The 27,722-nt window shown below is 44.6% G+C and overlaps 1 protein-coding gene across 1 annotated transcript in view; it reads left to right on the forward strand.

Moving 5' to 3' along the window:
- The first annotated feature begins 3,347 nt into the window (after positions 1–3,347).
- Positions 3,348–27,722, forward strand: part of NDUFA10 (NADH:ubiquinone oxidoreductase subunit A10) — a 43,260-nt gene continuing 18,885 nt past the window's right edge. Inside the window, exons 1-8 of the mRNA XM_075511805.1 lie at positions 3,348–3,489; positions 4,623–4,791; positions 5,386–5,601; positions 6,420–6,506; positions 8,864–8,985; positions 11,607–11,686; positions 15,524–15,578; positions 22,705–22,790. Coding sequence (XP_075367920.1) covers positions 3,409–3,489; positions 4,623–4,791; positions 5,386–5,601; positions 6,420–6,506; positions 8,864–8,985; positions 11,607–11,686; positions 15,524–15,578; positions 22,705–22,790 — 896 coding nt within the window. The 5' untranslated portion in view covers positions 3,348–3,408. The remainder of the gene's footprint in view (positions 3,490–4,622; positions 4,792–5,385; positions 5,602–6,419; positions 6,507–8,863; positions 8,986–11,606; positions 11,687–15,523; positions 15,579–22,704; positions 22,791–27,722) is intronic.

Raw genomic sequence — 27,722 nt, forward strand, 5'->3', positions numbered from 1 at the left:
CACCCATGCACAGGGAGCTTAGAGAGGGACAGAGATAGACACAGGTAAAGGTACAGCCTAAGACTGAGCCTAGGTGCTTGGGGCTGAGCTTAAATGGAGCCCACAGAGCCATGAGCAGAGGGTGAGGTTGGCTGGGGCCACTAAGACCTGCTGGTGCTCACAGAGCCCTGGCAGATGGTCCACCAACATCCCTCATGGAGGGAGGTGTCCCTTATGAAGTGCTGTGGGTGCTGCAGGTCACCACGGGGCTATGTCAGGGTGACACAGAGCCAGGGCAGGGACACAGCATGGGGTCTTGGAGCTGGGACAGAGATGGGGAGTCATGAAGATGCCCCAGAGGCTGGGTGGGGAGGGGGTGGGAGTCAACGCTGAGGAGCCCCAGGGCCAGGGGTAGTTATGTAGCCCAGGGTCACGGGCAGGCAGGGTTTGGGGGAGTGAAGGGGGCAAGATCCAGGGGAGCCACAGGGGCAAGACCCTGCAGCATCTGAGGGCCAGGGCTTGTGGTGGAGGCAACGAGATGATGAGTTGGAGCCAAGGGGGACCCTGGCACAGGCCCCACAGCCTCTGCCGATTGAGGCTCAGGACAGGGCTGGAAGCATGGCCACCTCCCCAGCAGCACCGATGAGGAGCTGGCCCTGCTCACCCACAGGCGATACAAGTCCCCAAGGAGACAACAGCCTGGGAATTATGTGACGGTTGAAACCAGGAAATAAACAGATGAAGAAATCTGATTATGGAGGAAGAAGTTGGGCAGAGACCGGTCACAGGTTAGGGAGCAGTTCCAAGCCCTGCCACGTCGGCAGAGCATTGCAGGGACTAACCCTGCAGGTGACAGCAATGGTTTTCTGCCCACCCAGCTTTCCAAGCTGGCCCAGAGCAGCAGTGGACGTGCTCTGCAAGGCAGCACAAGGCAGCACTAAGCCTCCACTTGCTCCCTTTTCTGGAGGAGTTTCTTTTCCAGCAAACGAAAGAAACCCCAGCCCAGGGAGCATGGTCCTAAGTACGTAGGAGACACCTGGTGTGGGGCACAGCCGTCCCTTCCCACCCTGATGTCTCCTTGATCCTTCTTCTTCCTCCCCATTTGTTTCAACGGGGCATTTCCAAGTTCTCAAAGCTCGGTCAAGAGCTGATCGTTAGAAAGCCAGAGTCTCTGGTTCATTCAGAGGTTTCTTTCCTGTTTTCCAATACGGGAGGTCAGGTTGGCTGGGCAGATGGGTCTTTCCAGACGCAAAGCAAATTTGCTCTCAACGCTTCCTGAAGCAGAGCGGTTTCTCCGGTGTTCCTGTTGGCAAACATGGAGCGCAAAACCCAAAAAAAGGGGGAAGCAAAACTGCCCACGTGGTTTCCAGCATCCATGCATTGCAGTGGCACGGAGACAGGAGCAGCTTCTACAGAGAAGATGCTTTGCATGTGGTACCTCGAGATGTCAGCAGCCTTCCCCAGAGTCTCCACAGAGCCCTGGGCAAGATGGGGACTTGTTGGGGCTCATAACTCGGCTCCGTGGGACAAGCCATGGTGGCAGGCAGGAAGAAAGCAGCTTTCCTTCAGCATTAGCCAGCCCCATCTTGTGGCAAGGATCAGCAAATCCTCCAAGAGCAGCTGCGAGGTTCGCCACCGCCACATCTGCCAGCTGTGTGGGCGTCTGGGTGGTTTCCCAGCCGTGTCTTCTCCTGCCCCGTGTGTCTGGTTAAGGCATCCCCTCTCCTCCAGCATCCCTCATCCAGCCACAGGCAGGAGTGGTGGGGTTGGCCCGAGCTGCAGCCAGCCAGCTCCGGTGCGTGCACGCGTCCTCGGCTGCTGTCACCTGAGCCCTGAGCCTGCTGCGGGGTTTGTGCAAACAGTCTGGGCATGTCTTGACTGCAGAAGCACACGCTGATGAGTTATCCCTCATGTCCTCTCTTTGTCACCTCATTGTGGCCTCCATTCCCAGTCCATCTTTCATTTCTGGAGGCCATCAAGGTAGCTCACCCCTTTCCCTGCTGAAGGAGACCCAGGGAGCTCTGCCACAAGCAGAGAACAACAGTGAGACGCACCAGGCAGATGCCCTTCTCTCTGCAGAGAGCAAAGGTGGTCTTCTCTCCGTGGTGGCCAAGCAACCCAGGCTGGGAGCAGCTGGTAGCATCACAAAGAGTGACAAATGCATATGGGCATTGGTGGACCTTCACCATCCTCTTCTTTGAGAACAGCGAGAATCCAGACAGGGATGGGATCACTCAGAGGTGCCGGTATGGAAGGCGTCACGCTGTCCCCAGCTAGCAACGGCTAGCAAACACAACCCAAATCAAAGGCCCAGAGCATAGTGTAGGAAGTATTTTAGACGGAGAACTGGAAACTGTCCCAGATCACCAGCTCCCATACAGCTGGAGAAGATCTTGGAAATCAAGATCTGGAGGTAGATCTTGATTTCCACCTCTTTGGCTTTGCAAATCTGGAATGGTGTGGATAGCCAGACACTGGGGCCTTCGTTGTAACAGCCGGGTACCCACCAGCCTGGAATGGGGAGCGGTGGTCTTGCCTACTCCCTGCCAGGTAAGAGAGGGGACAGGGATCAGGGCTGCCTTTGACGTCCCCGGCCAGTGGTGAGGACGCAGGGGCAGCACACGAGCTGCATCCTTCACATCCGATTACATGGCGGCTGACGGAATGTGACACGACGGACACAACAGGGCTGGTGTCCGGTCGCATCCTATCGCAGCAGCAGAACCAGGAATAAGCGGTTAATCTGCAGCGAGACGTGGCTTTCTTCCCCAAAGCTCAAGCCCTGGACATCCCGCTCCTCCTGACTCACGGACGCAGTGGGCAGGGGGAGCGTGAGGGGCTTTGGCACGAGACCTCCTGCCCATTTTGGCCAACGCCTGAGGAGCCACCAGGGACACGGGTGCAGCGGTGTCATCGTCCCACCACCGGCTCTCCTCCCAGCGCCCTGGGACTTGCTGAGGGAACAACATTTGCCGAGGAAGTGACTTTCTAGGCGCGAGGAAGCCAAGGTTTGCCACGCGCGGGAGCGGCCAGGATTTCCTCGCTCCTGGCGCTGCCTGACCCCCTGCCAGCTCTGCCTGTACCGGGACCCCCCAGGGCAAACCTGGCGCCAGAGAAAGAGCAGGGCTTCCCCTCTCGCCCCTGCACCTCCCACCCCACGGCACGCTCGTCTGCGAGGCAATGCGCTCCCGCCTGCTGCCTGCTGCCTGCTGCCTGCTGCCCGCTGCCTGCCCGCTGCCCGCTGCAGGCGCAGCCCGCGCGGCGCGGCGGGGGCGTGGCCAGCGACTACGGGGCGAGTAGGGGGCGTGGCCGGCGGCCGCGCCCTCGTAGCGGCGCCGGGCGGGCTTCTGCCCCGCTGTCGTGACGTCATCTATCCGCGCCCGCCCCCTTCCGTCGCGGCGGGGCCGGCCGCGTCTCCTGGGTGCCGCCATGTCCTTGTGGCTGGCCAAGCTCGGCCCGGCCGCGGCCGCCTCCGCTCGGGGCCGCCTGGGGAGCGCCGTCGTGCCGGCGGTGAGCGGGGCCGGGGAAGGGGAAGGGGGAGGTTCCTGCGCCCAGCCGCGGTTCCCCTGGCTGCGGCGGCCGCCCCTCAGCGCGGCCGGGCGGGCTCACCTTGGGGTGCCCGGGCCGCTCCGGCCTCCCCGCGGGGCTGGCGGCGGGGCGGGGGGCCTGGCCGCTTGCGCGGGCTGTGGTGGTAGCGCCTGGCCCTCCGAGTCGGCCTCCGCTCCTGGCAGCGGTCCTGTGCTCGGGAGGGGCCGTGTCCCTGGAAGCGCTGGCGGTGGCCCTGCGGCGTGGGGGAGGCTGGGCTGGGCTGGGCTGGGCGGCTTCTTAGACAGGGACCTTCCCAATGGGCGAATGCAGGGGCTCGGAGAGGAGGCGAGGCTTCAGGTAGAGACACAAGTGAATACCTGAGACCAGAGTGTGGTGACCCAGTGACCTTCAGCTTGCGAATGTGATCTCTGGAGGTGCAAGCAGAAGAACATTAAATACAAATAAAATCTCACATGTGTAAGTGAGGTCACCGCATTACTCAAAATAAGGTTTATTCACTTTTTACCAGAGTCTGGGCAGCTGTGCTGAGCAGGGCTCAGTAGCGTGCTGCCTGCAGCTTTGCAGGCCAGGTGAGTATTTCTTTCTGCCTTTGTCCAGGAACTGTGTTGTGCAGAAATGAAGCTGTAACTCTCCTGAGAGACTGCGAGAGCGTTTAATGTTAATCTCTACTCAATAACTAACAAACAAACAAAAACATAAATAAAAGCCTGCTCTAGGATCTCCCATGGGAATGCAGGGCACATCATGTGTCTGTGGCCATCAGGAAGTCTGGGAAGTTTCAGTCGTTGTGTAGATTCAGAGCAGAGTTCTGGCAGGGCAGTCCTGCCTCAAGCTTTAAACACACTGAAAATTGTTTCATGGTTTCTGTCTTCTCAGTCTTGCATTTCATAAACAGCTTCTCAGCCTAAATACTGCTTCAGTTGCTGAGCTGAAATGACAGTGCTAACTTTACTGTATGAAAATTCCTTGTATTAGATGTGCAAGTGTGTATCCTCATGCATGTGCAGAAGGTCTGAAAAAGCTGCACTTTGAGCATGCCTAGTTCAGCTAAGAAAACTAAAATATGCTAATTTTGTTGTTGTGTTTTCTTTCAGGCAAGAATTCATATCAGCTCCGAGCAGAATTTGCAGTATGGTTGGCTGGCTTATGTGTTGGGAGACAGAGCTACAAAAAAGTTCACCGCATACAGCAAAATCTTTACAGTGGAGGGAAACTTATTTTCTGGGAAGGGCAAGCTTGCACAACAAATAGCAGAAAAACTAGGTACATCTTATTTTCCCTATTTCTGTAATAGTTAATAGAATTTAACAGTCTGATTGTCATTCTTGTGTAAAGAAAGTTAGTTTACCAAACCAGCAGTTCTTGACTAGGAAATTATTCATTGGTCAATGCCTCAGTTAATGTGGAGAGCTTATAGATAAGGGGAGAATAAAATGTTGGTGAGGTTTGAAATGAGGATGGGACGCTTGTCAGATCCACGGGACACTTGTGTAACTATGAATTGTTGTGAATGAAATTTTACTTCTAATGAAGTCGGTTTGCTCACTGAGCACCTTGAGAGTTAGGGTTTTCTGCATGGGTGTACGCAGAGCATCAATCAAGGTGATTAGAGGATTGGTGGCAAAAAGATTCTGCTTAGAATGATAGCTCAGCTCTCACTGGGGAGGTGAAAGGTGGCAATACTTCAAATTAGGGTTTGTGTGCACTCTGATGTGACTGACCAAAGGATTTTGTGCTGTTTTCAAGTGTTGCTTGAAGTAAAGCTATATATTTAAATGAGCTGAATAGGTGTTTACTGTAAATGAACAAAACTTATTATTTTGATTGGTGCTCTGTTGTGGGTTTCTTTTTTGTCAGGAATGAAATATTTCCCAGAAGCAGACATCCATTACCTAGACAGAATCACGGGAGACGGAACATTGCTGCATGAGAAATTTAATGGTTTCTGTAACCTAGAGAGATTTTACAATGATCCGACATGCCCCGATGGACACTCTTATCGACTGCAAGCTTGGCTGTTCGGTAACCGTGTTTTACAGTATGCTGATGCGTTGGAGCATCTGCTGGCCACAGGTTAGATTTCACAGTAAATAAATGTCATTTCTAAATTAACTTAGTAGTGTAAGTTGCGAGTAAGCTGTTCTGAAGTGCTTTGCTAGTATTTGCATTTTTAAATGAAAGGCTATGGTGTTGTTAAGCTTTTTAGTTCCCCCCCTTAGTGAGTACAGGTTAACAGTCCACTTAGGAAAATACCCTGCATATTTTTTTTAGAACAGTATCTCGTATCATTTCTAGTGAAGGAAATATGTACCAGTTAGCAATTTGATTAGCTTTAATTTGGAAATTGCTGATGAGTGATTTCAAAAAGACATTTTAAAAATACCAAGACAGCTGTGACTTGTACAGCCTTTTTAAAACTCTCCCTAGACTTAGTTCCTGATGGTGACTTCTATTCAGTCTTTTTGATTTCGTTAAATACTGTTTTTGTGGTGGTATTGTTATAATTTGAGTGTCTTCTGGTGAGAAAAGATTTCCTATGCCAACTCTGATTTACCTGTTGCTTGTGCTTTAATAAGCGTTTCCCAAAGAAGATGAAAAGATGCGAATGCCAGAAAGTATCAGGCACGAATGTAAATGTACTCCTTAAATATAGTAGTACTCAGCTACTGTGGTGATAGGCATGGTAGGAGAATATACGTATGGGTGAGACAGGCATGTTCAGCATACATATCCAGAACGTTTGTGAGAGCCAAAAACTTGCACTTTTGTTTTATTTAAAGTTTCTAGAAAAGCATTCAGAAAACTGACCGTAAGAGCAGTACTGTAACTTTAGATGTTGCTGCCATTAGTCTCTCTGAGCCTCGCTGACTGGAACCTACTTTCAATTGCAGGACAAGGTGTGGTGATGGAGCGCTCTCCCTACAGCGACTTTGTATTTCTGGATGCAATGTTTAAACAAGGCTATGTCCACAAGCGATGTAAGTTATGTGCATGCAAAAGGAAGTTATTTTGCCATAACCTCAGCCAGAAGCGTGGTAGTTTAGTTTTTAAAAAAGAAACAAAACAGCCTGCTTGGCAGATGGGCTCCTTTAAGTAATCAGAGTTCTTCATGAGGTGCTTAGCACCTTGCTGTTCCATGCATCAAGGACCAACCTCAAGCCATGAGACTTCCAGTTTTAATTCAAGGCTTTGGTTCTGCTTACATGTTAAAGAACATGTATTCTGTGTATTGCTTACTTGCGTCCTGTCAGCCAGAGACTCCTGTAGTTCCCTGGAAATGTGGGTGAGCATGCTGATGAAGACTAGAGGTCCTTTGGGCAGACTGTGATCTTGCAGCTAATTAGGTGGGAGGTAAATAATGGGTCAGCAGGGTTTGGCCTACTTGCCTTAAATGGCCAGCTCCCTTTTGAATCTCAAAGAACACAAATGTTGCTCTTGCCTTCAAGAGGGGCAAGGAGGAGGATCCAGGAAGCTACAGGCCAGTCAGCCTCAGCTTGATCTGCAGGAAGGTGATGGACCAAATCCTCCTGGAAGCCATTTCCAAATATATGGAGGATGTGAAGGTGATGGAGAATAGTCATCATAGTTTTATGAAAAGGAAATCACGCTTAAACATCTGATAGTCAGCTCCTCATAGAAGGCTACCTCAGTTGATGAGCGGAGAGCAATGGATATTGTTTATCTTAAGCAAGGCCTTCAGCGGTGTCTCTCGTAACATCCTCATTGACGAATTGATGAAGTATGGATTAGATATGTGGGTAGTAGATTGAAAAGTGGCTGAACTGCTGGGCTCAAAGGGTTGTGATCAGCTGTGTAAAGTCCATCTGGAGGCCAATAACTAGTGGTGTAGCCCAGGGGAGGATACTGGGGCTGACCATGTATCATGGTCACTGGGGATATCATGGATACTGGGGCTGACCATTTAAACTGGGTTTAAGACATGGATGATGGGATGCAGCCTCAGCAGATTTGCAGGTGATGCAAAACTGGGAGGGGAATGGCTGACACACCATATGTTTTTGGTGCTATGCAGAGGAACGTGGGCAGGCTGAAGAAATGGTTGGGTGGTAACCTCATGAAGTTCAACAAAAGGGAATGCAAAGTCCTGCACCTGGGAAGGAAAAACTGCAGGCACTTGTATACGCTGGGAGACAACTGTTTAGAAAGTTTTGCAGAGGAGGACCCGGGGGTCCTGATGGACACCAAGTTAAATGTGAGCCAGCAAAGGACACAAGGCATCCTTTGCCACAAGGCGTCCTTGTGGCAAAGGACGCCACCAGCGTCCAGGGCGCTGCATGAAGAAGAGTGTTGTCAGCAGGTCAAGGGAGGTGATCACCAAATCTGAGTGTTGTGCCCAGTTCTGGGCTACCAGCTGAGGAAAGGTAGGAACTTACTCGAGTGAGTCTAGCAAAGGGCCACGGAGGTCGCTAAGAAACTAGAGCATCCAATGTGTGAGGAGAGGCTGAGAGAGCTGGGATTTCTTTGGCCTGGAGAAGAGAAGGCTGAGGGCGATGTGTATAAATACCTGCTGGTATTTAAGTATATAAATACTTGAGGAGGAGGAGGAGTATTGGATGGAACCAGCCTTTTCTCAGTGGCACCTAGTGAGAGAACAAGAGGCAAGGGGCACCAACTGAAATACAGGAAGTTCCATTTATAAGAAAAAAAACATTTTCTACTGTGAAGGTAGTCAAACCCTGGAGCTGGTTGCCTGGGGAGGCTGTGGGACGTCTATCCTGGAGATACTCAGAACACTGTGGGACACAGTCCTGACCCACCTGCTCTAGATGACCCTGCTCTAAGCAGAGTGGTTGAACCAGATGTGGATGTTCCTTCCAACCTGAGTGATTCTGTGGTTTGCAGTTACTGGCGCTGAGCTCCTGAGCAGCGTGGTGTTACTGTGCTGGTGCCTTGTGGGCAGATGCGTGGAGTCTTCATCCCTTGGCTAGGAATGGAGCGGTTATGTGACATACATAGGAGACCAGCCCCAGCCAAAACATGCAAACTTACAGCTGAACAAAAGTTTGAAAGTCTGTAGGAAACAACTGTAAAGCCCAGTCATCAGCTGACCCCTTAAATTGCTATTGAAATTCTTGTTTCTGTCTGTTCTTAGCAAATCTGGCATTTTGGCTACTCCTGAGGTGAAGATAATTGTTTCCCGGACTGCCTCATGTTTCTGCTGTCTTGTTTGATTTGGCTTAAATTTAGGAGGTGTATATTTATTTTTTTAACACCTGCTGTGAGTTGCAACTTCTTGCTGAATGAGTTTGAAAACTGGTTATAATGAACTGTGTGCCTTTAGCTCTCCAGTGTGTTTGGTTTTGTTTTTATACAGGTCTTGATCACTACAAGGAGATCAAAGAGGTCAGCATTTGTGAATTCCTGCCGCCTCACTGCGTCATTTATATAGATGTACCCGTCCCAGAGGTGCAGAGGAGGATTCAAGAGAAAGGCAAGGTAATTTTATCTCTTGCCACTATTACTGCCTGCTAATGTTTGTTGTAATCGTGCCCTTATGCGGGAGTCCTGTGGGGTTTGCCGCAGAATTCTGCTTCTGAAAAGCTTCTCGTCCTCTTAGGTGTGAGAACTGTGTGTTGGTGATGACTGTGTGGGTATTCTGGTATGCTTGCTCCAAAAGCAAAAATCAACTTTGACTGCATCAATATGCTGTCATTTCTGTAATGAGAAGCCCTGTAAAAATCATCTGCCCTTAGAAAACAACCTTTGTAGCTGCTGTTTCAGGAGTCGTGTCCAGGTAATATGTTTCTTGCAGCACGCCCTAAGATTATCTGTGCTTCCTGAGTGCTGGAAGCCCCAACTGGCCGTCCCCTTCTCCAGGGTCCCCAGTTGACTGCTGTTTCAGACCTGTGTTGACGTTAATGTGTGGGTCACTTGTGATAAGCAAGCTCAGTTAACTTTCTGAAATTAAGAAAATTGCTGCTTGGTGCTTTTGTGTTAACACAGCAAAACCACCAATTTTAAACTTAAAACTAGTTTTGCATAGGTATTCCATGAGATACAAAATCCAGGGTGCTTTCTGGCTAATCTAATATAAAGTTGATAAGAAATACAGTTGCTTCTTGTCACTACTGCAACTTCAGTCTAGTCTGAAGTCATGATATGTGACTTTTACCTGTTGATCTTTGACGGTTGTGGGACATTCTCACTTTTTCTCTCAAAACCCTTTGAGGGTCACATAGTTTCTCTCCAAGATGTCTTTTTAAAAATCATGGTATTGGATGGAGACTACTGTTCAAAAGAAAAGAAAACTAACTTAGTTCTGTAGCATTGTCTTCAAATCACCTCTCTCGTTATATCAGTGTATTGGATTACTGCATTATTGAAGTAGTCTTGGATCAGAAAAGCTGTAGGGTACTTCTGTATAATGACTAATCTAAATAAGGTTTTTGGTTTGGGTTTTTTCTTCCCCCTTCTGTGATATTTGGACATGTGCTTGTAACTGTTCTTAGATGTGTCATGAGGATTAAATGATGTTTACCTTGTACCTTGTTCAAAGGCTAAGAGGAATTGTAGTCAAGTGAAGTATTTAACTGTGGAAAGTCTGATAGATTCAAAGAAAAATTTATTACTATAAAATTCTCAGGTCACTTTTGGCTACGCCTGCTTCTCTCAAAGCATGTGTGTGTATATTAGTGTGCTAGGGTGAGCTAGTAGCATTTCGTTTTGCAGTTTCCTGCTCATTTAAGAGGGAGGCTGATGATTGCCACAGGGAAGTGACTTCAGAGCTGTAAATGGAAGGCTGCCCTTGCTGCTTCGTGATCTGCGTGGCCTGCGTCTGCCGGTCGAATGACTCTCCCCTCTGCCCCTCCAGCAGTTTAGGCCATGACTGAACGTGCCTCTGCGCTTTAACGAACAAGATACTTTTGTATAGGAAAACCATAGCTTTTTTGTTTCAGCAACTTCAGTGACAGAATTAGAAGCTTCTTAATGTGTCGTGGGAACCTGTGAGTTCTTTGCCCTTGTGAGCATAAAGGTCACTGGCATTTTTGAGACCTTCTGGCAGAAATTGCTGATGTAACTTGTAACTTCCTTGGGGCAGTAGCATTGCTGAACACTAGTGCTTGTTTGGGGATGGTATTTTTGGGAATTCTGCCTTCTTGGCGGATGGAGTGTTTCATTGGTCTTCAGCGTTCTGTTTTTGCAGGGCACTGGGAAAAGAAAAGCCCTCCAGTGGGCCCAACTAGCAGAGACATAGATCCTTCCAACATAATGAGCATCTTGGATGAACGTTTCAAGTAGGAAATGTAATTTAATTTGGGGTTTGAACTGAAGGAACACATGGTAGATTAGAGAAATTTGTGACATTTTGCAAATGTGACATTAAAGTACACTGTGCAGCAGATATAGCTGATGGTGAACTGTTTAACAGCAGGTATAATAGCCATGAAATCTCAAAAGAAAGATTTTTGGAGTGAGTGATTGCCCATGTACTTGTCTGAAACTGGAGAAATAGATGCACGTTGGCCCTGTCATTGAAAAGGCAGACTTGGACAACCTTCTATTCTATGATTCTCCTTTTTCCTGGATGAAACTTGAATATGCAGGTAGCTAGGATTAATCAGTCCTTGGAAAGTTAAACTTTTTGAGACTGTTGATGTATGGTACATTTAATTTATGCGAGCTCAGGGAAAACGAGGTGATTACTGTAACAAACTGAAATTGCAAGAAAGTTTGGTTTACTCTTACATTCTTCTGTTGAACCTGCCTTTCCCTTTCTAGATCCCTTTTATAGATTCAGTAGCATATCGGAAGAATCTTACATGGCTAATAAAACAATGGGCCTAATAGTACATGGTAAAGCAGTGATTAATGCAGACTGACTTGTTCCTTGGGGTACTCTAGATATTTAGTGCCATATAAGAAATTCTAAACACTCCAAATGTCTTAATTCTTAAAATTTTCATTAATGTGTATGTGGCTCACTGGACATCTGGCCGCTAATAAAAAGCGAGCTCTTGACAGATGGTGTGACAGTGCCTTCTGCTTAGACTGGAATCTGCGCTGGTGGGAAAAGAAAGAAAACTCATTTCACAATATTGTTTTCTGTTTGTTTTTAGCCATATGAGAAGAAGGTGTCTCCTTTGTATCTCCAGAATATTGAGGATGCTTACAAGAAAACTTTCTTACCGGAGATCAGGTTAGCAGACCAAACTGTTTTGTCTGAGTCTTTGAGTAAAAATGTGTGCAAATCCTAAAATCTCTGCCAATTTAAGCAAATAAAACCATGTCATATGAGAAATCCTCTTTGTGCTACATGGTATAATATTATTTTCTAATGATGGGGTATTGCATCCATAGCATAACAACTATGTATACTTGCGTGTAGTTACCTCTGGCATCTGAGAAGCCTGATGCCAGTGTTAGAATATTGGAAGACGAAAAATGAAATCTTTTTAGGTGTGAGCTTATAAAGCAATGTTTTTTGACTCTTAACAGATTCAGAGTGGGGGAAGTGTTTACAATAGTAAATTCATTGAATTTCATTAATTGACCCACCTAATACATTGCAAAGCTAATGAACCCTGATCTGCAGTATGTCTTTTCATCCTGCTGTCTTGCAGCACTGCAGCTTCGCTGTCATGGAGTCAGATACAGGGAAGCATAAACTTGTTCGTAGTTAAGAGTGCTTCAGGAGCAAAGCCAGGAATCTGGTCTGTGTTTGCTCTGGAAAAACAAATTCTGTCTCTGTCTTATGACAGTGCTCTGTGGTTGGTGTTGGTACCTTCACTGCTCTTTCTATTACCTTGCTACAGTGGTTGGAGTGCTTTCTTGGAGTGATGTCTGGAATACCATGGCTATAGCAGTATGCTTGCGTTTGCATGACCTGAGGAGTGTGTGATTCAATATAAGCTTTTCTCAGGCCTTTTTGGAAAGTTTGGGATTTTTCTCTCCTAAAAACTACCTTTCAGTTGTCATAGCTTTGGCTATTTTCTTGATAGTGATACAGAGTGAGAGGGGAAAGAGGTTTTCAGGTAAGGGCTTGTTGTTCCCTCTTCTGCTTCTGTTTCTCTGTCTCACGAGGCATACACCTGACAGCCTTCCACATTTGAAAAGGATTTGATGGACTTGTTGGTGCTGATAAATAAAGACTGCCCTGCTACCTCCTCTGAGAGACTAAACATGCTCTTCTCTGGGCTCCCCTGGCTTTCTGTAGCTGGGAAGCAAGAATGTGTGCCCTGTAAACTTGAGATGAGGAGACTATTGTAAGAATTGGGACAGCTGGCAAGCTATAAAAGAGCTCTATCAAAAATCAAATTGTCTTAAAAGTGTGAAGGTAAGCAATCTTGGTCCCTCATAAACAAATAGTTTTCTGGAAGGGAAACTCTTAAAGGTCACAGAGCCAGGCCTACTTTACATCAAAACGATCTCTAATTGTGCAAGGTTCAGTGTGTGCATGAGGCTGACTACTGAGTTACATTTAAGTCAAAGTAGATCTTCAGGTATGTTGTAGCCTGCTTGTTTCCCCTTGCTTTCTTGCTCCCAGCTCTCAGGGTAAATCGGTGTAATTGTGCTGTCAGCAATTGAACTGAATAACTTCATATTGAGCCTGTCATTCATAGAGGGCAGAAGTTGTTGGTGCGATGTATGGTCAGCTGCGTCCCCCACGGATGCGTCCCCCACGGATTAGCAGCCAGCACATGGCTCTCGGAAGGAAGTGGGAGCTAAGGGTGCAGAGGGAGAGTGGGAAGCCTTGGGACTGTCATCCCCCTGAGGGCAGAACTGTTCTGAATTTACCGGCGAGAAGAAAAATGCTGCTTGTTCTTTGGATCAAATTGAGCCCCAGAAATACACCATGGTGTGTAGTGAAGCTAAATCCTAGACTAGCTGGTCCTGCTGTGATTTCAACTCTTTCCCCTTTGTCTGTACGTGGTCAGTATGCTTGTTAAGCAAACACCCTCCGGTTGGCATCCTCATCAGCGGATGGGCTTACAATAGCTTGTCAGATCAATCTTTGTGCTCAGGTCTGAAGAAAGATGCCTCTGTCCCCTTGATGTGAGGGAGTTGTGAATGTGTGAAACTTGAGCTTTGCGCATCTCTGGGCCTCACTGATGGCTTCTATATTGGATAAATATACAGAAGCTTTGACTGTCTTTAACTGTTTGCTGGCTCGCAGGGTGATGCGGTGAACTTTATTTATGCCTGGCTGTTAGTCTCTAGGCAGACTAAGAAGTATTTGATTCTCTAACTCTTGAGGATGACCAAAATCTGGTTTAGACACGCTAAAAAGTTATTATGGACTGTTGAACAAACTCCTGCATACTTTCCATGTTCAAGCTTATGTTTGCTTGTTCTCTTGCTTTTCTTAAAATGCAGCAGGAAAATAGCCTAGTTTGTTACTTAGCAAAATTCCTGTTATCTTATTCCATTTAATTGGAGCAACTTGATGGTGCCTGGAGTGGTGTGTTTTACAGTGAAAGTGTGGCTATCTTAAAATTGGTGCTTCCTTTCTAGTCTGATGTGTTTATGAATGTCTTTTAATGTTTCTTTTGAGAGTGATTTGTGAGCCCGGTGCTGTGGCAGGTATTACCTTGTGATTTTGAACAGACAGCTGTAGTGTTTCATTTTATTTTTCTTTTCCTAGACCAAAGCCCTAGGATTGCTAATGTTCTCTTTCATATCCAATACTGCTTCTACTGAGCAGCTGTTTTCTCTTAATGAAAGCCTTAATAATCTGCAGAGTATTGAGTGATTTGGTCTGCATTGTTAATGCAATTGCCAGTATAAGACTCTGAAGTCTGACCTCTCCCTTTGATTACTGACCGTTGATATTGAAGATGTGAGTATGTATGCTACGCTGTCACATCAGCTCCCTTTGAAAGGAAGCCATTTATTTTCTTTCTGTGACTGAAGTTGTGTGAGGCTTTATGCTTTGTTCTCAAGTTGAGAACTAGCTCTTTAAGTAGCTCCCCTACTAGAAGTACCAGTTGAATGGCTGGCTGTAAGAGCTTGGGAGTTCGTAGGAATTAAAGGCATTTTATAAATGAACTTTTTTACCAGAGCTGTTTTGACTGACCAGTGTTAATGCAGCCCAGGAACTAGTTTGGACTAGTGCAGTTACAAGTTATTTTGATAATGTGACTACTTAGAGCAACAGTGTTATATTACCAGCCTTAATCCCGATTAAACTTGGAAGCGGTTATGCTAAGCAAAAAGTCTGCAAATTCTTCCTAATGCTCTTCAGCTTTGCTGTGTGTTTTTTGATATACCGTGCACATGGGGCTTCCATTTTATTTTCTCTTAAGTTTTTGTTAGCTAAAGGAAAGGTCTCCTAGGGCAGCTGGAGCAGGTTGGGGGTCAACTGTTACCGAGGGCAGCTGCGTGTATGTAGTAGTGAAACACGTTCATATAGGAACTCCTATTGCGGAACTGCTCTGCAAGGGACTTTTCTACTTGTGGGAAGGCTAATGTGGGAAAACAGTCTTTTAAAACAGGTAATAGCTTCCTGATTACATGATTTTCTACTTACAGGTCTTGCTGCCTGCGTTGTATTGGTTCGGTTAGCTCAGTCTTACTAAATAATGGTGAATGAATGTATTCTTCTGTTAAAAATTACCCACAGGTATTAATGTACTTGTTATAAAATGGAAGGTCTATGGAAGTTTTGGGTTAGGCTGGCTGAAAATTTCACTTGGCTTCAAACAGATTGGGCCATTGTAATTGGGGCAAGTATCCACATTGGTGAAATGGAAACAAATTCATAGGTGGGATTTTCTAAAAAAATTTTTTGGATGAAAACTATGTAGATACCACAGGCCATTTGCCCTTTAGAAACAATTTTCCACCAGGAAAGAAGCAACTTACAGGTCTAATAGGAATTCTATTGCAAGAACTCTAAGCATTCTAAAAAATTGTAATTATTCTGGTTCTGTGTTTGTGCCTTTTAACTTCATTTCTGCTTCATTTTGGAGCAGGGGGGAGAGGATGGGTAGAGCAGTTGTATCAGGGGAATTCAGGTTTTTTTTCCTCTTTGCAGCGAGACCAGTGAAGTTCTGCAGTACACAGCAACTGAGGCAGAAGATGTGGAAAAGGTAAGAATTTGTTGCATATATTGATTTTTTTTTTTTTTTTAAATTTTCAAGACTGAAATGTAAAGAGAACACATTGTCTAGATAACAAACTTAGTTAACTACTTAATGCATTTAGTGTTTGTTGCTATGGCAAAGATCTGGGCTGGGTCTGTACTTGAGTATTTTGATGAGTGAGTGTCGTTTTGTCAGGAGAGTGGAAATCCCACCTCCCATCCCTTTTGCCAAGATTCCTGGCTGTCTGAGCAAGCAAAGCCCCCTATAGACCACATGATTAAACACTCATAATTTTCTTAGTGTCTTTTGTCTGATGTAACTTGTGGTGGGTGTTTCCGAATTTGGTTTGTTTTTCCAAGCAAATCCTGTGAGGGAGGTGGAAGCAGCATTTCCTGAGTCTCTGCTGGGCTGTGCAGTGTTTGGCTGTTCAGTCAGCATCGCTGTTTGAAGTGGCTGGTGGGATGGGCAAGGCTCTGCATAGCTCAGTTTGGGAACTAATGGCATTAACCAGGAGGTAAGTCACCTCCAGCAGTCAGCTGAGACTGTCTACTGGTGTAAAGTCTGTCTCTGTTGGCTTTTGCTGTTGTGCAGCTTCTTGTGATCCAGGTTGGTGCACAGGTTCCTATGTGATAAAATAGCAGTTGTTTTCTAAAAGCTAGTTGTCATTAGGTTATAGCAAACAGCTGGATAGCCAGAGCTGTTACAAGCTTTGTAACCCTGGGTTATTCATCTGTATGAACTAACACATGGTATCTAAACTGCAATTTTTTTCTCCAAATGATTTTGCCAGACACGTTAACCCTGGACCAAGCCAGGTAAATTGCCTTCTTATTGCTAGAAATAAACCATCTCTTATTATGTGACAGGATTAACATGAGATCACTGCTTCCTTGTACTCCACTGTGTTATTTTTTGGAGTAGGTGTAATATATTTGCCTTACTTCAGCAAACATGCTTGCTCATGGAGGATTATTAGTGGGATAACAGAAGCCTTTTGCTTCCCCATTGTTGACTTGTCGTAGGTGCTGTCCCCTGTCAGAGGGAGCAACAAGCTCTTTGTAATTCTGGACAGGTTTGTAGTGGGCCCACTTCAGTTCTAGATATGAAAGTTACATGGTGAATCCCTCAAAGCTCACTTGAATTCTGTAGTAGCAATAAGGATCTCAGCTGCACTTAAAAGATATTTTCAGATATGTCTTGCTGATTTTAATATTTTTATCCTCTGTATTTCTTGTTTGAAAGCTCTGATAATCCTCCTAGAGTCCTTTTAATGCTCTCCTTTCCTCAGAGGGGAAAAGAAATATGAGGCTGGTTATATTGCTCTCTGCTTTAGGAAATAGGTCCAGACCTTTGCACAGCAGTATGTGATTAATTCCTAAATCAACTGGGAGGAGAGAAGTGGCAGGGTGATTACCCTGTCTGAGATGGAAAACTTACTAGTTTGGTGAAGTGGAGAAGTTTAGGAAAGCATAACAGGCTTTCCCAAATCAGATGCAAAAGGAAAACAACATTTGTTTCAGTATACCAGCACCTGTCCACCCACCTGCACTAGGTATGACATTCGGCAGGTAGCAGGCCATCTTACTGCAGAGGTTTGTGTGTAGTTTTGTGAGGGCACTTCCATCTTCACATGGGATATGTCTTAGAGCCTTTCCTACCTAAGCCCCCAAGTCACTGCTTAACTAAAGATGCGTAAGCCCAACCTTGGCATTCATACCAAGGGAGGTTTCTGACTGCTTACTGCCTTTGTGGAGTTCCTTAAAAAAAACAAACCAACCAAACAAAAAAACCCCCAAAAACCAACCAAACAAAAAAACCACCAAGAAAACCATATTTGAACATTTCTAACTGTTGCAGGAGGCAGCCTATTACTGCTGTGCTCACTCGCTGATGGACTGGGTTTCACTGGGGTCAAGTTAACTTTCTTTGCAAGAGCCCATATGGTGCTGTGCTTTAGATCTGACCAAAACAGTGTTGACAATGCACCAGTATTTTAGCTATTGCTGTGCAGTGCTTGCACAGCATCAAGGCTGTCTCTGTTTCTCGCTCTGCCCCCTGTGATTAGGCTGGGGGTGTGCAGAGGTTTGGGAGGGGACACAGCCAGGACACCTGACCCGGACTGACCAAAAGGATATTCCACACCATGTAATGTCATGGTTAGCAAGAAAACTGGACGGAGGTTTTTTCCAAACTAGCGGTTGCTGAGACCAATCTTGGGACCAAGGGGCTGGAAAATCTCATGGATTTTTGAGCTGGGTTCCTGCTGTTGGAGTCAGCGATGAATCTGTTTCAGTTGAAGTCTGCAGTAAACTCTCCTCTCTTAAGCCTGACTTTGTTTGGATGAACGAAGTGTGGATTTTAGTTGGCATTGAGCATGACGGTAGCCTGCACCTAATATCCTTGTGTTCCCATGCAAAAGCTTTGTGGAGCAGAAAATATTGATAAGGACTTTCCTGGTCCTAAAAATGTAACCCCCATTAGCTGCATTGCTGTGTGTTTCTAGGCCTTTTAGTTCCCTTTATGAGAATATGGTTGTGTGCTACGTTTTGGGTCCTGCCCTGTCGTGTCTGGATTTCTGGACACTTGTGCACTTGATTATAGGGGTTATAACTATTAACCAGTAGATTCACGAGGCATTTTGAGTTTATACCCACAAAAAGGCTGGTGGCTTCATTGCGACAGCAGATAAATAGAAGTTCACTGTGAAATCACACTTTGAGGCAACTGTTTGCATTTGGAGTATTGCAAAATTTCTAAAATCTCTGAAAATGAGGTGTTTTTGGAAGCTTCAAAAAAACCAAAAGCCTTTCCCTTTGTTCTGACATCAACTGTATTTATGCAGATAGCTATCTGCGACCTTTACCAGCTGACAATCCTGACATTAATCCTTCTGTATCCTTTTTGGGAAGGAAAAAAACATCTGAAGAGGGTAAACCTTTACATTTCATCTTAGGCCTGAAATCATTTCTGAGTAGCTCTTGAATGTCTGAGGTTTCAGTCTTGTGAGTACTCCTGTGAAAAATCAAGAGCGCACCATCATTTTTCTCACGTGCATAAAAAAAAGTATGGCTTTAGTGTTAGCAAGGTTGGGGTGCTCCTGCTTTTGTGGTAGATGGATAAGGTGTATAGCAGCTGGTAGGCACTTCTTGTTGAAGTTCACATGCCTGCAGCCGCAGTGAGGGTTCTGCTTTGCAGTGAAAAGCATCCTCTGGGGCAAAAAAGATCAGCATCCCAGGAATAATATATTCTCTGCTATGTTTTTAGATTTTTTTTTTTTTTTCTGAGGGACAAAAATAGAGAAATGGGAAGATGCTGAAATGAACGAAAAAATGAGGTCAGGGTGTGGATGAGAATATTGAGCAATTATAGTTAATTTTTCAGGGTATCATAAAAGAAAGGATACCAAGATTTGAGCGCCATGGTGTTTCAGGAAGGTAGCCACGGCTGTTTGGTAGAAGAACTAAGAGAAAGTTGGGATGGGCATGTTATTTGCTTGTTTTTTCCACTTCCTTCTCTCTGAGCATGTCTTGAAGTGATCAGAATAAAGCAGTTTGTTTCCTCCCTAGATTTTTTGTAGTAAAACCCATTGCTAGAGATTTTATTTTAATCCTGTAGATCAGGATTTAAAGTCAGTCTAAAGCTCTTACTGCTCAAGTAGAGAAGTCTACCAAGCTCAGCGATCTTGTGTCATCACTGTACGTGGGGTCATCAGTATGCACTGATGCAGTTCTTAATTTGGTTGGACAAATCTGGACTAGAGGAAGGATTATTATTTTGAAGTCCAAGTACAAGATGGTATCATATTTTCATTGTGAGATGGTAGCTAGAGATTGGTACTCTTTCCACTTCAAAGAATAAAGTTGTGTGTTTTCCCTTCTGTTCAGATTCAACTATTTCATTCCAAAGAGAAAGTGAAATTTGGAAATAAGGGTTGGCAGGAGGGAGTTGGTTTTGGCTTGTAGGGTGTTTGTTTACACAGGTGTATCCTGTTGATAGATAGCAATGTTTAACTGTTAGCTAGCTTCAGTCTGCAGATTATTTGCTATGTGATTTGGGAGTTTAATCTTTTTTATGACCTTATAGTTTAATGTTTTTTGATTTGCTCATAGCAGACATACACAACTTGTTTGTGAAGTGTGTTTTAAAAAGATCAGTTGGGGTTTCATATTGTAATTAACATTGGTTGTAGTAGCTAAAGGAGTAATAAGTGCTGAAATGAGCTTCATGAGGGTGTTTCAGACTGCTTTTAAATGAGGATAAAACTGGGAATAAAAAGTTAGCTATATGTTTGTTTAAAGTTTTTTTTAAAAGCCCTGGATATTAAAAAAGAGGTGGGGGTAGAAAGGAAATAACTTAAACTTAACCGAAATTGTTTTAATTCCTCTGTGCTTGTGAATAGAGTTTTGTATTATGTATCAATTTTATTCTTGTCACCAGCTTGCGTAAACTGGAGAAGATGATGAAGATGGGAGGCTGCTGACAGACCAGTGCCCTTTGCTAGTGCAGAAGTGAAAGGCTCCAGAGCTAGCCTGCATGAATTTTGCAGTTGTAGGTGCTGTACATGGGCTGAGCCCCTTCCTGCAAGCTGTGGTCTGAACTCTGTAGGGTTGTAGCCTGCACTGCTCCTTGTGTCTGTCTATTGCTTAAAGAAACAACCTGCGAGGAAGGAGTTTAGGGAGAAGTCAGCTGACAGAGCAACCTATTGGGGTTTGGTGTCTTTGTCCCCAGAAATGATATGAATAAGAACAGTGTCACCTTCTGCTGCCTGCCACCCCCCCAGCTCTTCCAACAGCAGCACTCACCAAATTGCTGTGAAACAAGCTTAGAAACTTTAAGCTGTTCATATTGGCTTAGTTGCAAAGATTACGGAAAGAGGTCTCATTATTGAAAACCGTTTTTTCTAAATCCTGCCATGCTCTGCAATATATTAAGACCTGATCTCTCCTGGACATTATTACAAGTTGTGCTGTGATCAGGTTTAAATCATTCACTTGCTGCTAATTCCCAGGGGGTGCCAGGGCATTCCTTATAAATTAAGAAGCTGCTTGTCTAGCCTGGTCGGGAGGCTGATACCATTGTTAACAAGCTGCTGGGAGAGATATCTTCTGATATGATAATAAGAGTGTGCAAAATTAATTTGGATACAGATTTCTTTTTCCCTGCAACATATTCTGAGCCCTATTGTTAGCAACTCTATTATTAGTCCTGTCATCAGCTGTAGCGGTGGGTTTCCAAAGCTTTGCTGTGGAGTAGAGAAGTAATTGCTTTTGCATAGCTAATGGGAAGTATGGTGGAGGTTCAGCTTTTAAATTACATAATTAAGATAAATAATGGATATTTGAACTAACTTACCATTTACCTTTCTTCCTCTTTGCATCGTGGAATGCTTATCTTGGAGTTAGGTTACAGCAGTTTGGTAGGAAGAAGCAGTTTCTAAATACAATTTTGAAAACTCTTCTAAATGTCTGTGGTGCAGTTTTCTGTAGTGTTTTCTGAAAACTGAAACATTTTTCCATCAATAGGTGGATTTGTCATCGGCTTTTTTCTTTATGTGAAAAGTAGGTTTCCTATGCTCTCAGCTATAGTACCTGGCTTGCCAACTTTGCCTCTTTGTAAGACATCAAAAATGGTTAAAGAGCATCTAAACTTGCTTGAAGTTTTAAATACGCTTTGGTGATGTCATGTCAACCATATTTTTTAAGTCTTTATCAGCAAAATTAGTCTTTAAGAAATACAAATGCCTCAAGGAAAATGATCATGCGGTCACATCTCTAAGCCATTATTTCTTACCATAAAAACATAATACTGGTAATAGAGTGAACCTTTATGGTCGAAACTACTTTGTAATAGCACTTTGTTACTGCCTTTTAAGTGGCAATAGATGTGATTTAGTGTTTGCTGTGATTGCAGGGAATAATTATAGTGGATTTAATGTACAGGAAAGAATAGAAGCATTTTTCATTTATTATTCTATCACTTTACTGGCACCTGCTTACTTGTTGTCAATGGATCAACAGTGTGTCATCAGGATTTTGGTCCTGACCTCGTAGCTTTATCCTTTCCTTCTGGAAAAGGCCTCTGAAAAGTGGTGTTTGGAGCTGTAACAATCCACTTCTTCCCAAGTTGCTTCAAGGTACTGTCTCCACCTCATCCATGCGCCTTAAGTGCATCCTCCCAACACTAGTTCGGGTTTCCTTCAGATCTAGTCAGTCGTGCGTGATAACCTCAGGCTTGTGTTAAGCAATTACCCAGTGAACCAGCAATGATCTGTTTTCTGATGGAGCCAGGCTGTAAATGAAGCTCAAATAAGGGATTGATAAGTTTGGGGATGCTGGAGGAGTGATTTGCTGAGCTGGTGTTACTTGTTTGAATGATTCTGGGTGCTGAGCTGTGAGCTTTCCTTTCTGCTCAGGGTACATGCACGCATGGGTAGGTCTTGATGACCGATCAAATCGGGAGCCTTTGGACTTCTGTTGGTATGGCTACTTCAAGGGTGTTTGAGTTTTCCAGCCTGGAACCTGCCTCGGTTTCTGTGATGTGAACTGCACACAGCAACGCCGAGAGGCAATTGCCACAATTGCACCTCAACCTATCTCAGTTAGTATGCCACTAAACCATTTTGAAAAAAAAAAAAAAAACCAACCAAGCTTCCTATGTAGCATGATGGTTTTTGTTTGCAACAAAAGGGGGTTAAATGTAGACTGACTTCCATTTCCTCCTCATTCTACCTTAGAGGTGGGGCTGTACCTTCTTTGCTTCCTTTCAGCCCCAAGGGCAGGTTGAGTGTCTTGGGTCAGGTAAGAATTTGGAAACAAGGCACCTCTCAGCCGATTTATTCCCTGCCATCCTCTACTCATGGAGGCTGAAAGCACCAGAAACTTTAGAGCTGGCCCCCACGTGTCTGCCCAGTGCTTATGGCAGGGCCATGACCTCCAGAAATATGACTGGGAGATGGTATGTTAGCTCTAAACATTTGCATTGTTAATACAGCTTTAGCAGTGAAGCCTTTTTGCTGGGTGACTTGTTTAACACTATGTTTTGATTATTTCATTGATCTGGGGGGTGTGTTCATTGATTTTTGGATGTTCTGATCAGACTACCTCTTAGAATGATTTTTATCTTCTGATTCCAGGTAATTGAAGACATTGAGTACCTGAAGTTTGACAAGGGGCCATGGCTGGAACAGGATGATGTTTCTTTCCATCATTTGAGACTTTAGTAAGTATGATGTCTTCCACTAACTGAACATTACTTAGCATCAGATCTCAGGGAAAATGGTTAAAGCCTTGAGTTTTTGAAGGTAAGTTTATATTTGCACTCTGACTTGTTTTTTTGTCAGAAGTCAGCAGTGATAGTAGGCTTTTGTAATATTGGTGCTTGGCACTGTAATATGGTGTGGCATTTTGCTGCTGCTGGTAATTGATTAGATGAGAGACTCCAGACAAATAGATCCCGTTCCATTAATGAAGCACAAGAACTCTGCAGGCATTTCCAAAGTGCTGTGACCTGTGGCTTTTACTTTTTGGAAGGTATTTTTGTGAGCGCTTCTGTTCCTGGGTGAACACAGAAAAGCATTTCATTTTAAAACAGAGCATTTATGCAGTTGGTGTGGTGGTTTCTCTGCTGCCCTGGCAGCACGACATCCTTCAGCAAAGCTTGTTGACAGAGTGACCTTGTAGCAAGTTTTATATGTGGTGCTGTTTAGATTTTCTAAAACTAGTCTAATTTCTTATGCTGTCTGATTTTTAAATCTTTCCAGCAGTCAAGAAGCTAGCTGAACAGAGTATAGAGAGGAAAAAGGAATCAAGCAAACTTGGGTGACTCCTCAATAAGTCATTTGTTTTCTTCCTTTCCCCTGGCTCCCAGTAAATAATCCTAAATTGAAGCTTTAATCCTAATTCACAGGGTGAAGTATTGCAGTTCTGTTGTTCATTCTCCATAATAACAAGGGGGATTGTAAAGTAGAGCGGTTTAACAAAAAAACCAAAAAAACCCTTTATAGATCCTTGTCTGTCTAGTTGGATGTGAAGAGATTGAACTTGGATAGTGGAAAGTGCCTTGCTGGAATAGAATCAAATTTGATTACAATAATTCTTTGCAAGTAGTCTATGATTATCTGTCCTCCGATTCAGCTGTGGAGTGCTACTGGTGGGGCTGCATGCGTCCCCAGAGCAATGCTGAAAAGAGAGGTAGCCCTCCAAACTCCAGAAGATGTTGAACTGAACCACTGATGTGTATGTAAAGTGAGACCAGACCTACACTTTTATCCGTGTGTTACAGATGAAGCCTCAGGAGTGCCACTCTGAAGTCATGTTGGTGAATAAAATGTTCTCTGGATAACCCCGTATAAAGAATTTATCTACACTTGGAAGATTAATAGGGATAACCTTGCACTGAAGTGAGATGGGTTTCCCATTTTGCTAGAACTTCATCTTTAGACTGAATGTTCAGGTAGCAAGTGCAGTATAGTTACTGCATTTTTTAAAACAAAATTTAAGAATTATATTCTTGTCATATTAATTTCAGGTTCTCACAGGTTAATAGAAACACAGGGTTGTTTTTTTTTTTTAAATTGACTATCTGCCTCAATTTTTGTAGTGACAGGCATTGGAGTAGTAAGTTAAACTTTTTTGCAGGATTCTGATATTCTTTGTCTTTTAGTTTTCTGTGCTGCTACTTCAAATGTCTCCTAAAATTAAAGATAATGTTCCTTTTCTAAGACCTTTCTATCAAGGGGTGAAGACAGATTGCAGAAGAGCAGTGTTGGGTGGCATCCAAGAGAAACATGTCATGATCTAGGTGCCCTTTACAGAATCACAGAATCATATAGGTTGGAAAAGACCTTTAAGATCATCGAGTCCAACCATAAACCTAACACTGCCAAAACCACCACTACACCATGTCTCTAAGCACCTCATCCAAACGTCCTTTAAATACCTCCAGGGATGGCGACTCAACCACTTCCTGGGCAGCCTGTTCCAATGCTTGATAACCCTCTCAGTGAAGAAAAATTTCCTAATATCCAGTCTAAACCTCCCCTGGCGCAACTTGAGGCCATTTCCTCTTGTCCTATCACTTGTTACCTGGGAGAAGAGACTGACCCCCACCTCTCTACAACCTCCTTTCAGGTAGTTGAAGAGAGCGATAAGGTCTCCCCTCAGCCTCCTTTTCTCCAGGCTAAACAGTCCCAGCTTCCTCAGCCGCTCCTCATAAGACTTCTGCTCCAGACCCTTCTCCAGCTCCGTTGCCCTTCTCTGGACACGCTCCAGTACCTCAATATCCCTCTTGTAGTGAGGGGCCCAAAACTGAACACAGTATTCGAGGTGCGGCCTCACCAGTGCCGAGTACAGGGGCATGATCACTTCCCTAGTCCTGCTGGCCACACTATTTTTGATACAAGCCAGGATGCCATTGGCTTTCTTGGCCGCCTGGGCACACTGCTGGCTCATATTCAGGCAGCTGTCAACCAACACCCCCAGGTCCTTCTCTGCCAGGCAGCTTTCCAGCCACTCTTCCCCAAGCCTGTAGCGTTGCATGGGGTTGCTGTGGCCCAAGTGCAGGACCCAGCACTTGGCCTTGTTAAACCTCATACAATTGACCTCGACAATTGACCTTTAAGTGCCTAAGAAGAGGTTTCTTTGTGTAGGATAGCATCTGGTGACTTAGACCCTGCAAAACTGTCAAAATCAGATTTCCTTTGAAAGAGAAAATACAGTTAAGTTTCTTGTTTTCCTATAACTTCACACTAGTACAGGTATTAAGAAAGGATTATTAATTGCAGGGTGTAGGAGGGAGTTAAAGGCAGGCATACAATGAAAGAGCAGTGTATTAAGATATTGTATGAAAATTCTACTTCGCAGCTGTAGAAGGGAATAAATTGCATTGTTAAGGACTCCATTTTTCATTGAACCCTGGGGGAGGGTGAGAGGGTCTCCTGTACAAAGCTCTTGTCCTTGTAGATAATACGAAATTATTTCTTCTGTTGGCAGTGTGTGGCTGTTAACATCTTACAATGTAATGAACTCTTAATTTAAATGTTCTTATGGTTTGAGTTTTGCTGTTTCCCCTTGCCTTCAGAATAGCATTGTCAAGATAGTGGTTGTATTCGGACAGATGATGAACGTGCTCGGTGTTTGCTTTGAGTCTTCATTTGGTGCTGGGGTATTAGGGCATTGATCAAATGTGGAACGACAGGTCCTGTACCAATTTTGTGCTCATGCCTTGCTCAGCTGAATGAGGAAATTGTGGCCAATATGTTGGGCAGCCTGGGAAGAGCACCTTTTTTTAAAAATGTGTAGGTTTGGGCATAATCTTTTTCTCATGTTAACTCCAGAAGTGCAGGACAGACATGAGTCTCCTGTCACAGCTTGCACAAACTTCACTCATGAAAACTTGTCAGGCCCAGTGCCAGACAGGGAACCAGATATGCAAGGACTGAACAAACAGTGCAGGGAGTCTGCTGCATGTCTTCAGTGTTGGAATTACATTCTGGAGCATCAAACGGCAATTTCAGGTGCTAGTTCATGAATGTTAAACCTGATGCTTTTCTCACTTTTTCCAGTGCCTGAGTAGAAAAGAACTTGTGGTACCCAGTTGTCCACAGGTTTGCAGGTATCCCATGCCTACATTAATTTTTCCTTTCGGAAAGAGTTTTTTAGCACGTTCCTGGTGGGCTGCCTGTTCCATATGCTGGCACATGCTGCCCTCTCCTGGGTGTTTCTGGGAGGCTGCAGCAGGTATTGGTCTGTTTTTTCCCTCTGCAGTTGCTTCCTTTGCTGACCTCCCAGCCTTTTGCACAGTCCACTCATTCTGACTTGGGCTATTTCAGATCTGATGCTGCCCGGGAGTCAGAGGGACAGCGCAGCAGGAGGCAGGGCATTGCAGTTGTAATCCTGCTCCGGTGCTGGCTTGGCTGTCGGCAGTTTCACCTCTTCTACCTTCAGCTTATACCAGCATGTCTGGGGGAAAGGGATGGATGGGAAGGGGTGAGGATAACTTTTTCATTGCATGTATATAGGGCCTAATGCACAAAAAACCCGGCAGGGCCTCTGACTAATTTGGTAATGCAAATAAGTGTAAGCTAATCAAACCAGTGAGCCGCACCCATATAAAATCAGTTGCATAATGATACCTTTTATCTCCCTGCCTTGCCCTAGAGTCCTCTCTCCTTTGCCCAAATAGAGAGTAGTGTGGTTGTGGGACTGAGGCATGTCTTTGTAAAAGGTTAAGAATGTATGTATTTGTGTGTATGTAAGCTGGAGGGATCTCCCAGAGGACGCTCTTCACATCTTTCCTTCCTCTCTGAGTGCAGAGTCCAACAGAAACCATTCTGCTGGCTTTTTGAAATGTCTCAAGGAGTTCCTCTGTTGCCACTCCATTGTCTCAAGCATGTTTTTATCTGTGCCCTTCCCAGTGAAATCGTGTGACTGTCTACATGCATTGTAAAGTAAATAATGTTTTGGAATGAAGAGCTGTAGTTTGTGTAACATCCCCTGTGTTACTTTACCAGCTGGTGGGGGGAGCTTTCTGCATTTGACTTGTTTCATCAGACAAGTCCACAGTTAAATCTGTTACATCCCTGCAGCTCCTTCAGAATTTGCTATGGCAGAACATATTTTGTATGGGCAAATTTTCAGCTTTTTTAAGCCACCGCTAATTTCATTTAAAAAAAGATAGGTATTGGCATTTGTTTTATCTTGATGAAAAGGGGATCTATTTCCATTTGGAAACAATCTAGCCATGAAATAGTTTGGCACTCTCATCTGTTCAATTTTGTTCATTAATAACTCTTAGTGTGCCACAAACCCTGTGTAGTAAATCCTCCAGTATTGTATTTGGCTGGACATCAGACATATATTTTGAGGTTCCTACCAAAGGACCTTGTATGTGCAGTAACTAGTAATTTCTAAGTTCTCTTAACATTTGTTCAGCTTCTTGGAGCTATTGCTAACCCTAGAGCTTGGCTCTTATTTCCTTTCTGTTCGTTTTGCTCTGGTTACATGAAACGCTGCAACGAGGAAGCATGGGAGTGAATGAGGGAGCGTGACCATTCAGCACTGTTTCACGGTGTAATTGAGTGTGCTTAGCAAAGGGAAGAAGTGTCCATGTTTGAATGTCTGTCTTGTCTGATTTCAAATAGCAGGACTAGAA

This window comes from Mycteria americana, chromosome 9, assembly GCF_035582795.1.
Source record: "Mycteria americana isolate JAX WOST 10 ecotype Jacksonville Zoo and Gardens chromosome 9, USCA_MyAme_1.0, whole genome shotgun sequence".
Taxonomy (NCBI): Eukaryota; Metazoa; Chordata; class Aves; order Ciconiiformes; family Ciconiidae; genus Mycteria; species Mycteria americana.